Source organism: Hydra vulgaris, chromosome 07 (assembly GCF_038396675.1).
Source record: "Hydra vulgaris chromosome 07, alternate assembly HydraT2T_AEP".
Lineage (NCBI taxonomy): Eukaryota > Metazoa > Cnidaria > Hydrozoa > Anthoathecata > Hydridae > Hydra > Hydra vulgaris.
Window position 1 is genome coordinate 40,621,964 of NC_088926.1, and position 17,250 is coordinate 40,639,213.

Consider the following 17,250-nt stretch of genomic DNA (forward strand, 5'->3'; position numbering starts at 1 on the left):
CCACAGCTTTTGTTGTTCTTTGTGAACAATCAAACAAATTCACCTTCTACAGGCTTATATACAAATCCCGTTTCTCAGTGCACTAGCTATTAGTAAAACTTGTAAATAAAGGTCATAATTTAAATTTTTTTTTTGCTTTCGATGTTCCAATTAGGATGTCTATAGGTCATGCCGCCACTCAGGGTTAGGGTTGTAAATCTTGCAAACCTTCTAAGACCACTTAATTGCTGGCAAAGTGGTAACATGAAGTTGTCAAGAAGCAGATTAGGTACTCTTGTTTCTATTTTCTAGCAACAATTTTATTTATTATCTATTCCAAGTTTTGTGTTGAAAAACACCAACAAACTTTTATTTAAACAAAACAACCTGTACTACAACCGGTACTTCAACCAATATTACACACTATATTCCACTCACAAAATAGTCATCAACAGCCACCAAGTGACAAAAGCAAAAAAACCTGCTGAATCGGATGTTAAAAAAACCTGCTGATTCAGATGTTTGAAAAGACGCCAAAACCTATTTTAATGGGTTTTATGAGTAAATATGTATAAACAAAATAAAATAGTTATTTTTTATTATATCATATTACTTAAGAATATTAAACTATTGAAACATAAAATAAAAAGTTATCAGGCTTTTAAATTAAAAAGTACCTTCAAAACAATCAGACTTATGGCAATTTTCTTGATTTAATGCCATTAAGTTAACGTCGTTAATGTTGATAATAAGTGATGATAAGAATCTAAAATAAATAATGATAATTAATAATTATTGTTAAATAATGAATAAATAATAAAAAGTGTTTTTTCGCACTTACTAGAGTTCAAACTCAGAACCGAGATGTTCGTGTTTTGACGCCAACTCTAGCCCAGAAAGCAAAATAGTTAAAGAAGGTGGCGCGAACTTCCTCGTGAAATGTTTTTATGATACCAGTTGGTCTTCTTGGAGCACCCTAATACCAAACAAAACAAAAAATAAAAAAATAAAATTTTTTAAGGTGTGGTTTTTGAAAAAGTATATAAATTATTGATGAATAATAAAGAATAAACTAGTAAACTTTTATTTACATTATATTTTAGCTCAGTTAGCACACTTACGTTAGGTCAACGTATTTAAATACATCGCGAACGTCGGCTGTTTTCTTCAATGCAAAAACAACGTTGATCCAATGTTAGTTTTATTATAATTATATTTATGGAAAGCTTAAAAACGGCGTGATTAAAAGTAGTTAGGAAAATTACATTTGGTTCAATATATGTAAAAGCATCGCAAAAAGTTGGTTGTTTTTCCGATCTAAAGCCAATGTTGATCCAATGTATAGTGATTTTTATTTATTTAAAACTTTATTTTCAGCTGATATTATACAATAGTTTTATAATAAACATAAACTAATTAAAACCAACACACTAAACTGTATAAGATAATACAAAAAAACATACATTTAATTAAAAATAGTTTACATTGTAAATAATAAAAATGTTATTATATTTTACATAGTAAATATTTTAATTATAATTTTATTATATTTTAAACTTTTCACAAAAAATGGTTAACAGCTTTCCTGCTCTTATTTGTTTTTTCTATCTAAAAAAATTATGCTCGAAGCATGAAGGAAATAGAAAAATATTTAACTTAAGTGCTTAAAGGATTGCAATCTTCATAAGATTTCAATCCCTTTTTTAACAAAAGAAAGTAATAATAGCAGATAATCAGAAGAATTTAGGTTCAAGATTTTCATTTTATTGATATGAGATCTGCCCTTTCTACCATAGATTTTTTCACAGATTATAAATTGTGGTTTTCTAGTAGCATGCGTTCATCTTATGATTCATTATCAAAAATGATTCGGCGCAATCATTTTGTGTACAAAATCTTAGAGTATTAACACATCTATCAACACGTAGTTCTTTGAATTTCGTTGGTGCAATATTTTTTGCAAGTTAAACTAAAGGGCTTATCAATTTTAACTAAAGTATGGAATGTCACGTTTGTATGGTTACATTTTTTAACTTTACCGATTCACAACTTTTATTATTCCACATTAACATGTGATCATTCACATAATCACGTGATCAGAAAAAAACTAAAAAGTATAATAGCTGTTCAAGTTTTAAGCAGCTATTATGTTTTCAGTTTTGGGGTCGGATTGGGTCCTGATAAAATAGAGATCCGAATATAAATAAATTCCTTTACCATTATGAAGAGTCTCATATAGATCTTCTGCATTCATTAAATTGTTTCCAGCATTAACAAAACTCCTGATGACACATTTCGCAAATTTGTTATTTGGTCTCATTAAAAGTATATTTACTTTTATTGCACTTTTGCCATCGCATTACTTAAATCTATAGTTAAGTATTTTAATAGATTAGAAATATCTTAAAAAAAGTTTTTATCAAGCACTCTTGTAGAGTTCCGTTATAACAATATTTTTTAGTTTAGTTTTAGTTAATTAGAGTACTAATTATTAATATTGTAAAGTAGCCGTTGCTAGGCATATCTATACCGTATAGGGTGTTTTGTAAGTTTTGTAATGTGACAAAAAAAGATTAACTCTCAGATATTTGTAGACTTTTTATCCCTTGAGCAAATAAATTTTTTTTTCAGATATAGGAAGATTCATGTATTAGGACACCAAATAACTTATACATTTCATGAAAGACTTATCGCCACGATTGTTAAAACAAAGCTCATTAACCAGAAAAATCCATTTTTGGCATCTTATTACTTTCAGGCTGTTACATGTAAATACTTTTATTTTATTTTATAAAATTAAAGTATGCCTTAGTAGTTTTAAAAAACAATTTTAATGCTCAAAGTACGTGAAAAATTTCAAATTTAACAGTTTTGAAACGTGGTTTCTAGAAACGTGGTTTCTTAACACAAAAAAGGGCAACCATATTAAATTTTTGTTTTTAATTTAAAAATTCACACGGGGAAGCAAAAAATTGAAAAAGAATGCGTCTCTCAAACTTATGTTGCTAATATTGGTCTTTAAAGTAGCTATTTTAGCAACATTACTTTTTTTGACAAAAACAAAATTGAAATAGAAAAAATGATGAAAAATTTTTAACTTGTTTAAAGAGCACCAATTTTCGTAAAGACATGTAATATTCAAAATGTTATGAGAATTTTAAATTATACTACTTATACTGTAAAGGATTTATGACTGTTTTGATCGTTTTTCATTAACACCGTTAAACACCGATTATATTATCATACACCGGTCATATTTGTAAAATAAAAAGTATTAACTCCGACTTCAATTGTTGATATTTTCAGAGTACGAATCTGACTCCGACTCCAACTCCAACTCCAACTCCGACTCTAAAGCTAAGCGAATATGGAACATATGAATATATGAAAAATTCTTTGAAGCTTAAATATTTTGTACATGCACGTGCAATACCGAGTAGTTTTACTATTGGAGTCGGAGTCGCGATTTTGTTTTGCGACTCCGACTCCGCTACAAATTTCGCAACTCCGACCTTTTTTTTTTTTTTTTTTTTTTAATATATTTCGTCGTTAATAGTATTTACAATAACAATGTACATGAATAAAAACAATATATGACCGGGGCAAAAAGAAGACTATAGTTGCCTTATCACTAAGCCCCGTAATAAATATACCGTAAATTACAATGCTAATAAAAACCGTAAAAGTTACATATGCTATAAATTATTTTTTTTAATTAACGCTTAAGTTTACTTTACTTACTAAAAAGACCAGTAATAAAGAAGAAAAAAAAAAGTGTTTTAAGATCATTATTTAAAAGTGTATTCCAGAGTTTAGGTCCTCGGTTTGTAATTGAGTATTTAGTGGCAGAATAGTAGGTTTTGGATTGAGTATAGTTATTATTTGAAAATCTTGTGCTGTATATATGATTTATTTTTTTAAATAAAGAGTTGAATAAATATGGTGCCATTTTTTTATCAAGTTTAAACATAAATATAAGAACATGATAGAGATTTAATTTATAAACATTTAGAATATTAAGTTTACTAAAAAGTATTTTTGAATGAGAGAAGCGATTTTCATTTGTAATAATCCTAATGGCGTGTTTTTGTTTACATAGAAGTTTACTTTGCTTTGTAACATTGGTGCTGCACCAAGCAATGTTAGCATAGTTTAGGTAACAGTGTATAAATGAAAGGTATATGTATTTAAGACAAGATTGGTTTAAGAACTGTTTAGCTTTATACAATATACCAATATTTTTAGAAACCTTATTCTCAAAAACACTTATATGTTCTCTCCATGTAACATTTTCATCGAGTATTACGCCCAAAAACTTTAAAGACATTTTCCTTTTTATTATATTTTTATCAATAAAAAGATTTGGAAGTTTAAGTGGAATATTTTCTTTTTTATGAACACGATGGAATAATGTGTATTTAGTTTTAGTAATGTTTAAAGATAATTTATTGGCTTTAAACCATTGGGTTAGGTTATCAAGTTCTTTGTTAACTGTTAAAAATAAAATATTAATGTCTTCATGAGAATAAAACAAATTCGTATCATCGGCGAATAAAGTTGTGTTTAAAATATTAGAAAATTTATATAAGTCATTGACATAAATTAGAAAAGGGGCCCTATAATTGATCCCTGGGGAACACCGCAAGTAATAATCATATTATCTGTTTTACCACCATCGTAAGAAATATATTGCTTCCTGTTAGACAAGTAACTTTTAAACCAAGCCAAGTTAGAATTTTTGATGCCATAGAACTCGAGTTTGGACAAAAGAATTAAATGATCGACAGTATCAAAGGCTTTACTTAGATCTATGAAAACACCTAAAGTATATTTTTTTTCATTGAAACCTTTAAATATATCGTGGACAAGATGTAAGATTGCGTGATCAGTAGAATGACCAGATTTAAAACCAAATTGTTCATTGTACAAAATATTATTTTCGATTAAGAAAGAATAGAGCCTATTATACATTATTCGTTTAAGAACTTTTGAAATACATGTAAGAACAGAGATCGGCCTATAATTAGGAACGTCAATAGGATCGCCTGATTTGAAAATAGTGACCATCCTAGCAATTTTTATTTTTTCTGGAAAAACTCCCTCTTTTAAAGATAAGTTAAAGATACACAAAAGCGGGATTGTAATCAGTTTTATTGAATTTATAATGATGTTACCACTTATATTGTCGACACCTATACTTTTTTTGGGCTTAATCGAAGAAACTGCGCATAGTAATTCTTCTTCAGTTAGATTACCATTAGGCATAATATTAGTTTTATTAGAGACTAAGTATGCATCAAAGTTGATCTTAGAGGATTCAATTTTTGATGCTAAAGACGGACCAATATTATTAAAAAATTTATTAAGTGCTTCAGCCACTAAATCTTTTTCTATAACATAGTTGTCTTTGAATTTAAGAATTTTCGGAAAATTATTTCTCTCTGGATTATTTTTACGAATAACTTCGTTAATTATGCGCCAAGTACTTTGAGGATCATTTGAATGCTTTTTTAGTTGATCTGAATAATGGTTTTTTTTTTATCTTTATATTGACTCAAAGAGTCGTTTGTAGTTTTTATAATTGCTTTCATTACGTAGGGTTTTTTTTAAGAAATTTATTATATAATCTTTGTTTTATTTTAGAAGATTTAAAGATACCCTTAGTTATCCAAGGATTTGATAACGTTTTTGATTTAACTAATTTTGTAATTTCAAGAAATGCTTTGTCATAATATTTATAATTTATCAGCGTTTAGATCTGAAGAGTCGTTTATTATTTTTGTTTTTATTTTTTTATATTTTTGGCAATCACTTCTATTATATTTTTGAACAACGATGAATATGGGAAAATGATCAGAAATATCTGTTTTAAAAATTCCTATTTTTATCTTTATATTTATGAAGTCATTGGTGATAATTTGATCTATCGAAGTTTCACTTTTGTTGGTTATGCGAGTAGGTTTGTTGATGACAGGAATGTAACTATTTTCAAAAATGACGTTAAAAAATTGTTTATTGTTTTTATTTGAGCCATAATCCAAAATATTGAGGCTCAGGTCACCAACCATGGAAACAGTTCTTTTTTTAATATAATTATTTTTAATGACGTTTTTAATGTGGTCTTCAAACACTTTAATAGAACCTGAAGGTGGTCTGTATAAAGCAAGGATTATTATATTTTTAGAAGTTTTATTAACGAGTTCAATGCATAATGACTCATAATCATTAGTGGTTGAACTTAAATCTGACTTAACTTTGTACAAAAATGAGTTTTTAATAAAAATACACAAACCCCCGCCTACCTTGCCCGAGGTCCTAATTTGGTGAATTACTTTATACTTTGGTAAATAGAAATTATAATTGTTCTCGATATTTTTATCATCACACCATGTCTCGCTGAGACAAATAATTTGAAAATTCATATTAACTTTATACAAAAATTGTTTTAACGAATCAAATTTTTTTTGTAGACTTCTAATATTAACATGAAGAATAGAGAACGAGTCGTTCTCCATTCCTTCAATTATGTTTTTTGAATTTACGTTATATTATAATGGGTTAATATTTTTTATTAAATCGTTGTTAAAAAAATTAATATCCGGATCAGAATGTTTTTTTAAAAGTATTGATTTTTTAGTAAGTAATGAATTAAGTTCAAAGTTTTTTAAAGGAGAATCGTCAGCCATTTTAAATAATAAGAGTAATATTAAAATATAGAATATAGTTTTTAATATTTTTAAATTCTTTAACAATAAGTTTGTCATAAATAATAATTGAATATTTACCATTCTTTCGGTGTAACTTCATTTCGTCCACTAATTTTTTTCTTATTTCATTTGTTTTGAAAGAGAAATCTTCATTAATGTACGTTCCGGAACCTATAAGCTTATTAGCAGCATGCAACACTTTAACTTTGTCCTTATAATGAAGTAACTTAACGACTATTGTCCTTGATTTGTTACCATCCTTTTTACCAGTTCTATGAGCTCTTTCTACATTTATATTACTTAGAGAAAGATTGTTTTCAAATAGACTTATTACTTTTTTTTCAGTGTCGTCCCAATTTTCATTTTCGTTTTCGGTAATTCCATCAATTCGCAGATTGTTTCTCCTAAGCCTGTCCTCCAATTGCCTTAACTTTATATTTTCACCTCCACTAAGGCTATTTTTATTATTAATTTTTTTTTCCAGCTCAGTTACTTTTTTTTCTTGAATGTCCTGTGTGACCGTTAAACTTTCTTCTATATCTTTATTTACATTTTCCAAGATTTTTATTCGTTCACATAATATTTTAAATTCGGCTTTTAACTTTCCATTTTCCTTTTCTAACAAATCGCATTTTTCTTTTGAATTATTTGCTTCTTTTAATAATATGTCAATATTGTCATTTGTTAACTTTAGGTTTCCAGATATAATTTTTAAAATGTCATTTTGTCAATTTAACTGTCAATTTAATGTCAATTTAAAATGTCATTTTTGTCAAATGTCATACCCTAACCCTAACCCTACGACTCCGAATCCGACTCCACAGCCTTGGTATATACTATGATAACAATAAAAGTAATGTTTTATAAATGCTTTTGTAAATATAATCTCGATATATTTTTAAACTTGTTTTGGTTTAGTTTAACTGTAATGAAATAAGTTTTTTTAATTTTAATACTTTTTATTAGGGGTGTTCAAAAAAATAAAATTTCGAAAACGCGAATGCACAACGAGCTAAATTTGGGGCAAATACAAAAAAAATACGATTACAAAAAAAAAAAAAATCAAAAATATTGAGATTTACCTAGTGCTCAAGCGTCAAAACCCTCCTAAAAATGCCCCGAATAGTACCCTCGAAGCAAGGCTTTGGGCACACGGTAAATCTTAATATTTTTAATTTTTTTTTTAATTTGCTCATAATAATCTATACTTTTTTTCTAAATTGATGTGTATCCGTGATTTTTCTTAATAGTTCTTTAAATTGAAAACGATTTTATGCTAAAAAACGAAAATATGCGCATTAACAAAAGAATGCGCAATAATTCCTAGTTATTTTATTTGTTTATATTCACATTTGGTTATTGGTTTTATTAATTATTAATGTTTCTTGTGTTATTTGATTTGTGTACTTTGTTTGCATTTTTCTTTTGTTCACACTTAATAAACAATTATATTACCTGTCTAAAAGTTGTAAAAAGAAAAAACTGACAATTGTAAATGAACATTAATGTATATTGCGAAATTCTGCAGTAAGCATTTTAGTTTCATCTCATATTTTGAAATTAGTGAATGTCATTTCTTTTAAAATAGTTTTAAAAATTATAATGGACAATTTAATAGAAAACAAAGGAGAGTCGTAAAAATGGAAAGTTTCAAGTGCAAATAAAAGTAAGAAACTATTAAAAAGTGGCAATGAAAAGCGAATTTTTATTATTGAGAAAGTGAAACCAGCAATACCAAGGAACGAATCTGTTTTGAGCTTTTTTTAATTTTAAATATCTAGTTTAGGATATAAGATTAAAGTTTATAATATGAAATCTTATGACTATAAGGTTTCACGTTGTACAAGAGCAAACTCAACCTGAATATTTTTGTTATTAACTTTAGTTGATCAAATGCCAACTGGATTAGATATTTTACAACACATAGCTTTTAATAAGTCGACGCTTTCTAAAACATCAAAAAAGTCAATGATAATTGCATGCTAGGTAAAAAAAGAAATACGAGAGATGTGTTGAACTGCATTGTAGGTGTATTCTAAGCAAAATCAAGGGTCCATGGCTAAAAGCAGGATTCCTGCTTCAATCAGATAATAACTTGATACAAAAACTGAATAAGTTGAACAAAAAATATTTGAATTTGATAAAAAACATGCACAGGAGGTCGCCTTTAGAATTAAAAAAGCAACAAGACTTTAGAAAAGAGCTGGGAAAAATCTTTTGGGCAGGAATAGCTGACTTACAAAACTGGATAAAGAAGGACAAGAAAAGGTCAGACCTAGATAGGAAAGAAGACCTAGATTTTTTATACGATCAAGAACACAACAGAAAGTTTTTTCTAGGCCCTGAAGACAAAGAATATAGCGAGATGGTATTATATATTATAATATAAATCCATATTATAAACCTTTTTTCTGAATTTAAAAACTCTCCTCTCATTGCTCACTCTTCTCCAATTTTTCATTGGTTTTTATTTTGGGTACATTAATTTTTATTTTATAATGTATGCTGTTTAGATTGCGGAGAATACAAGAAAGAGAAATCCATCTATAAAAAATGCTGCTGAATCAGTAGAAATAAGTTCAGAGTTAGAATTTGGTACGGACACCAGCGAAGATTCATCCTTTGATTCGGATTTTGAACCAGGGTATTGACGTTCTATAAAGTCAAGTAGTCTTATAAAAGCTGAGATCCCAAAGATATTATTTCTGGTAATGTTGCTCTAATTGCCACAATTACTGATATTTCTCCAAACGTTTTGACAAATATTACTGCTGCAATCCTTGATAATTCTGGGGTTGATCTTACAAATGTAAATTGCAGTAGATCAACAGCATCTAGAAAAAGGAAACAAACAGCTCATGAAATGGTATTTATTGCTAAAGAAGATGTCGAACTTAGCATCCAAATCTCTCCCTACCCATGCATTATACATTTTGATGGAAAGACACTTTTTGAAATTAATAATGGAAAAAAATTAAAACATGATAGACTTGCTGTTCTGGCAACTATTAATAATGAGTCCAATCTTCTTGGAGTTACGCAATTACCCTCCTCATTTGGAGAAGATCAGTAAAATGGTGTAATGAAAGTCCTAAAAGAGTACAATCTTGCGTCAAAGATTGGATTACTTTGTTTTGATACCACATCAAGCAATACAGGAATACATATAATTAGAATATCTACTGTGTTAAATAAATATCTAATTTTTTTAGCTTGCAGACATCATGTTTCTGAGTTGAGAATCACACACTTTTGTGAGGCTATAACAAATGAAAAAACTACGGCCCCCAAGAACCCTTTGTTTAAACATTTCAAAAACTTGTTTGAGCAGCCTAATTTTGAGTACAACCCATCTATTTTAGTAAAATTTGGTTGGGAAGAAATTAAAGGAACTGTTGTTGAAAAAGCTGCTTCAGAATCTCTTGAGTATTGTAAATCTTTCTTATTGAGAAATAATATTCTAAGGGAAGATAGAAAAGAACTTGCAGAGCTAGTGATCAGCTATCTTTCTCCTTCTATCATTAAAATTCGAAAAACTGAAGCGGTTCATCATGCAAGGTTTCTTGGGAAATCTATATATTATTTAAAAACGCAAATTCTTTCAACTCAAATTGATTTTATTCAAAAATGTAGAGAACATATTAAAGTACTAACTGAATCTATAGCTTGTTTTTATGCAAAGTGGTACCTGCAATCAAATAATACAAGCAAAGCTCCTTTTATGGATGTAACTGCTATTCATCAAATGCATCAGTATATAGCAGTATGTGCAGAACCATTTGCTGTTGATGCTGTGTTGAATTTTTTATTTAAACATACATGGTATCTTGACTCAACTCTGATTCCTTTAGCCTTTCTTGATGATTAGGTTTTGGAAATGAAAATTGCTGCTGTAATATTATCATTTCCAAAACCAAAGTCATGTTACTTTAAGACTGAAAATAAGCAAAAAAAGATAATAGAAAAATTGTTGGAAGTTGAACTTTCATTAGCAAATTCCCAGCTTAGCTTCTTTGGTTGATGAGTTCTCCTGGTTAATGTTTGATATGATTGGAATAAAAGATCAAGAATTGATGATTGGCTGACCTTGCCACCTCAGTATTGGCACACGCAATCAACATATAAATAATTTTTAAATTTTGCAAAAAGTATTGTTTGTGTAAACCAGTTGCAGAAAGGGCAACTGGAATGATGCAACAGTTTGTTCACCGCTACATAGACGAGGAAGAGAAACAAAATAGACTTATTGCTGTGAACAAAGTTCACTGAATTTTTAAGGCATCAGGCAGTGAATCTTTATTAACCAAGAAAAAAAATAACAAAGTTATAAGCAAGAAAAGAATCGCAAAGAGACTACTTAGCTTACGTTCCAAAATTCAGAAGATAGCTTGAACTTTAGTATTTATATTGAAAAAATATTTTTTAAAGATACAAGTTGCACGTAATTTAAGTTTGTATCATTCAATCAACTTATAAAAAAATATTTTTCTAAAAAGCTAAATACAAATAAAATGAAAACCAAACAATGTGAATATAAACAAATAAAATAACTACGAACTATTGCGCACTCTTTTGTTAAATGCGCATATTTTCGTTTTTTTTGCATAAAATCGTTTTCAGTTTAAAGAACTATTAAGAAAAATCACGGATACACATCAATTTAAAAAAAAAGTATAGATTATTATGAGCACATTAAAAAAATTAAAAATATTAAGATTTACATTGTGCTCAAAGCCTTGCTACGAGGGTACTATTTGGGCCATTTTTAGGGGGGTTTTGACGCTTGAGCAGAAAGTAAATCTTAATATTTTTGATTTTTTTTTTGTAATCGTATTTGTTTTATATTTTCCCCAAATTTAGCTCGTTGTTTATTCGCGTTTTCGAAATTTTTTTTTTGAACACCCCTACTCTTTATATCCTTTTCTACCAGTGGACTTAATTTATGCAGAAGCGTAACTTATGCAGAAGCATAATTATATTGCTCATGGTCGGTTTATACCAACTTTAAAATATATTGCATGAAGCTGAAGTACCTTTTTACTGATAATAACGTCTGTTCACAAAAAATCCGGAATGAAAAATTGTTCTTAATTGAATACAAAATTAATCGATTTTTGACAAAAATTTTAACTAAAATGAGTGACTGGACATTGTTAACTATTTTATAACCGAAAGTGGTCCTAAATCAGCGGCTTTTCGAACTTTAGTTTTGACTGAATCCATTAGGTTGAAAAAATAGTCTGGATCAAACTCTTTCAACTTTAATCAAATTCTATTCTTAAGGTGGTCAAGATTTTTCGCAGTAAATCCATTTCCATAAACTTTTGCTTTTAAATGTGCCCATAAATTTTCAATCGGCCTTAACTGCGGTACATTTGGGGGTTATCTTTAGCGTCGACAAAGTTAATACCTAAATGTGTGTTTTGCATAATGACATCTCGCTCCGTCAGGCCAAAATAAAATTTTCTTGTTTTGATGCTTGGAATTTATAAATGGAAGAAGTCTTTTTGTAATATATTCTTTAGAATAAGTTTTTGCATCCAGTGCACAGTTTTTTACAGCAAAATAAGGCGATGAATGACCAAAACGACTGATTGCAATCCAAACGAGAACTTTCTCGTCAAACTTTTTTTTGAAGTTGAATTTAATATTAGGATCAGTTTGAGAACTATCCTTTGTATAGTAGCCAGAGTTTTGTGAACAATTTGCACCATTTACACAGAAATAAGATTCATCGTCCATGATGATTTCAAACTCATTTGATGGCTTGAAAAAAGTTTTTGAAAGTTTTAATAAGTTTTTCTTTTGTTTAATTTCTTGCTTTTCTGTTGTTTTTGGTGCATTTTTTCTTTTGGTATACTTTAGTCCATGCATACTTAATAATCTATTTACGTATGAAACGCTTATCTTATATTTTAGTGCCAATTTTCTTTGCGAAATCCCGATTCTCTCTTCTGCTCTTGCAATCATGGAGTCTCTCTTTTCTGGTGTAATTTTAAAAGGTTTTCTGCCGCAACCGATTTTTCTATTCATTGGCAAATTATTTTCAGACCTTTTAATTATGTCATAAATTGTAGATTTAGCGATTCCCATTTTCTTAAAATGATCCACTGTAAATTTCTTTCCACTGTTTATGTTTTGTTTATAAAAATTTCCAATCACATTTCTAACATCGTTCTCTTTTAGATGCTCCATGTTTATTTGAATTAATTATTTAAACTCAATTTTGCCACAAAATGAAACTGTTGTTGTTGACCGATTAAATTTAAAAATTTTGAATCGAAAATTCAAAATTTAGAACAATTTGTGTACATTTGAAATCAGTCCGGATTTTTTGTGAACAGACGTTAAGTTTATTTCTTCATCAAAATTTCCATTTCATATTATAATAATTTTTAAGAATAAACGGCTAAAAAAAAACTTTAAAAGGTTAACTTTGACATAAAGTTATAAAAGAATCCGCAAACTATTTCATTGGATATTTCCTTAATCTAAAATTTGCTGAGGGCTACTGTGTCTTCCCTACTGTGTCAAGCATAAATCTATTAATTAAATAAACCAAATGTCTAAACCGCTGATTAATAAACAAATTAATGAATTAAGAAAATACATGGTTTTTCTAAGCTTTATTTATGAAAGTAAAATGACCTTGCAAAATTTGAAAAAAAATTACATGTATTAATGGAAATCTCCCTATGAGGGATCTTATCAAATTACATTGTTCCTTCTGGCTAAGCGATAAACTAAGAGATCTGTTAAAAAGAGTGTTTACAAAAGCCCTTGCAACCTTTTATTAAAAATATTCTTGTGACACCAAGTACGTCTTTTGGTCAATTTGGCAACATTTCACTATGTCGATTCGGTAACAAATTGGCTGAAAACCCAGAAGATATGGACCCACAAGCTAAGCTTGCAAGAAACTTTTTTTTTTTTTTGCGTTAAATAAAGTAGTATTGTTTCAATAAAAAGTGGCTTGAAATTTGATCTTTTATTGATAATTTTGTTAATAACGAATATAATTCGAAAGATTAGTAATAAAATAGTTCTAATTGTCAGGTTGGTATTTTTTTACTTAATTAATGTAATTATTTTCGAGTTAAATTAAAGCGCTCATATTACCACGTAGTCTGGGTACCACGTCAAAATATATCAGTACTTTTGTTATTTTTTAAAATCTCTGTGTTTCAAAGAAAAAATTAGGTGCCCAAATATCTATGTGGATTATGAGTAATGATCCCTAAAAATTGTTGATTCGCAAAAATTTTGGATCCAGAATAATTATTTTTTTAAATATTTCAATTTTCGCTTAAGGTGCTCATATTACCCTAATCTACCCTACCAAAAATCTTTTTTTATCTTATTTATTTAAGTTTTTATTAAACTTTAAAACCAGTCTCAAATTTTATGGTACAGATGTTAATAATCGAATTTTATAAAATTAAAGCAAACTACAATTTTGAAACTTTCATTTTAAATAATATACTTTTTACATGTTATTATAGTGACATGTAGACAAAAACTTGCGACTTTAGAACCGTCTCAATTAATTTTTATTGTTTCTATTTAACTATTTATATGAACTGTTATTAATGTTTCTTATTAGGTTAACAGATTTTTATGAAGGTTTTTATTAGGGATTTTTATTAGATTTTTATTAGGGTTAACAGTTTTTTATTAGGGTTAACTTTTTAAGAAGGAGCACTCTAAAATATGTTTTACCTCTTAGTTGTCAATTATATTTAGTTCTTAATTCTTACGTTTGCTTATTTTTTATTCGTATGCACAAGAGCTAAACTTCCACAAACCGAGTTAAGATGGTTTTTTATCAACTTGAAAAAAAAAAACAAAAAAAACAATGAACGAACTAGTTCAATATCAGATTAACAAAACTATAGTTTTAGCAGGTTTTGCTTTATTAAAACAAAACATGCTTCACGTTTGAAAACAAAAAACCATTTAATAATTTTTGATTACCAAATGAAAAACAAATAAAACACCGCATTTAATATTAATTTATATATATATATATATATATATATATATATATATATATATATATATATATATATATATATATATATATATATATGTATATATATATATAATATATATATATATATATATATATATATATATATATATATATATATATATATATATATATATATATATATATATATATATATATATATATATATATATATATATATATATATATATATATATATATATATATATATATGTATATATATATATATATATATATATATATATATATATATATATATATATATATATATATTATTAGTAAATGCGGTGTTTTAAAATATATATATGCTATTCTAAATATTAAAAAAAAAAGTATTTAAATATAAAAATTACCTATACTGAACGACACAAGATTTCCCGGTTTTCTTATATAAAATGTAAAAATATATTGAAAAATAACTTTATAAAAACTTTTTTCAACACTCGAATTTATTTGAAGCGTTCGTCTTCTACTTAAAGAAACAGAAATAATATACGCAAATATTTGACAACGTGATTTTTACAGCTTTTATGCAAAGTATCACATTTCGTTATTTTTTGTTTTATATAAATTTTTACTTTTTATGGTGTTAATATTCATCTTTGTTTTTTAAAAAGTCAAACATACTTTATTATTTCAATAGAATATAAACATCTAAGTAAAATAAATTTTGATTGACAAAATGATTTTCCCTCTAGAATTTGTTTTTTACTGATATAAAAAAATATGGCTACAATATGTTTAGATCTGCGTCAAGAACAAACATAAAAAATAAAAATTCTGCGCATGTTACGGTTTTGCTTTATAATATTCGTTTTAATGATAATATATCCAAGCTTAAATGATAAGTAAAAGCTTAAACTCGCTGTTGCATTTGCAACTTCAACACTACACCAGTGTTAGATTAGACGACACTTATACTTACTAGCAGTAAGCAACCCATAACACGGGTTATTAGTGATTAAATCATTAATAACAATAAAAACACATTAATTACTTGCTAAATTATCTAAAAAATTAAATTTAAATTTATCAATGAATAATATTTTCAGTTTGACTCTCTGTCAGCATTGTCATTGCTTATAGTTAACGACATAAAGACTGCATTAACATCAGTTAAGTTCTTTTTAAAATCTGTCACAACACAGCAAGTACCACAAAAGGAAAGTTAAGTAAATCCTGCCAATACCTTAAAAAAGAAATGATAAACAATTACAATTTTTAATTACAAAAGTGTTATTTGGATTTTATTGTTAGTAGAATTAGGATAATAATATTAAAGAAAATTCATAGATTAAAAAAAGCCATAACAGCCAAGTTCTATCAACACAAAACACAGTAACAATAGCTCATAGAATCCCAGTAAGCACTGAACGTTTTTAAAACGTTTAAAAACCTTATTAAAACGAATGTTAACGTTTTTTAAACGTTTTAAAAACAATCTGTGCTAACTTGGATAGTATATTTGTAAGCCCACATTAATACGTGTCTCCGGAATAAATAAAAAATTAAAGATTGCAAAAGATCGCGTCAATCGAAACTGCTGTTTTCTTACATCGCCGCAGCCGACCACCAGAGCAATCTCTGGCGTCAGAAATATTTAAAAAAATTTTCAGTAAGGTCAATTGTAAACAATAATTGTATTTATACATAATATACGCACATATATGTAGATTCATATATACTATACACTAATATACGAATATACACACACGTACATATACATACACACACATACATAAACACATGCAAACATACACATATACAAACATAAATACATATACACATTTAATAATATTATATATGTGTATTATATATGTATATATTATAAACACATGCATATATATACATATACACACACATATATATACACATATACATACACACAAACACACACATATATATACACATATAAACTTATACAAACATATTCATACACACATACACATCCATGCATACATTTACACATACATAAATTTACACTCTCACTTGTTCACATGCGCTTATCACAGATACACATATCTTTGGATTTATTAACTGTATTTGATTAGAAAGGAATGGAATAGGTTACTCTTAAAAACAAACTGGCAATTCAAGAATTGAACAAGATCACATAGTTTAAGGATTTTAAAAGTAAGATAAAGCACATTAGGATTGAATTTGTAATTCTGAAAATGTATTATTTTTAAAGCTTTGTTTTAAAGATGTGATATCCTTAAAACTGGTTGCTGTTAAGATTGTCCCCATATTTGCCAAGTATAATGTATATGTGAGCCAAAAATGACATGATATATATTTAGTAGTGTGTTTTTTTACAGTTGAGGGAAAGCTTATTTGAGCGAAGCCACTGAATTAAATTGGCAAGATCATGATTAATGTATTTGTTAATTATTTTTAAAGATTTGTTGATAATGAGCAAGTTAGTATCATCAGCAAAGTGGTAAGGAGTTGCATACTTAATTGAGTTATTAAGGTCATTAATATAGAGAAGAAAAAGTAGTGGTCCTAATACTGAGCCTTGAGGAACACCGTTGG

The 17,250-nt window shown here is 27.6% G+C and overlaps 1 protein-coding gene across 2 annotated transcripts in view; it reads right to left on the reverse strand.

Annotated features, from left to right (window-relative positions):
* Positions 1 to 15,323, reverse strand: part of LOC136082488 (uncharacterized) — a 43,171-nt gene extending 27,848 nt beyond the window's left edge. Inside the window, exons 1-4 of one of the 2 annotated variants that reach the window (XM_065801877.1) lie at positions 15,069 to 15,203; positions 1,101 to 1,296; positions 821 to 955; positions 657 to 745 (exon numbers count right to left, since the gene is read on the reverse strand). In XM_065801877.1, the coding sequence (XP_065657949.1) occupies positions 657 to 702 (46 nt within the window). In that variant the 5' untranslated portion in view covers positions 703 to 745; positions 821 to 955; positions 1,101 to 1,296; positions 15,069 to 15,203. Of the gene's footprint in view, positions 1 to 656; positions 746 to 820; positions 956 to 1,100; positions 1,297 to 15,068 lie in introns of both variants that reach the window. The other variant, XM_065801876.1, reaches the window with a different exon arrangement.
* Between the last annotated feature and the right edge of the window lie 1,927 nt (positions 15,324 to 17,250).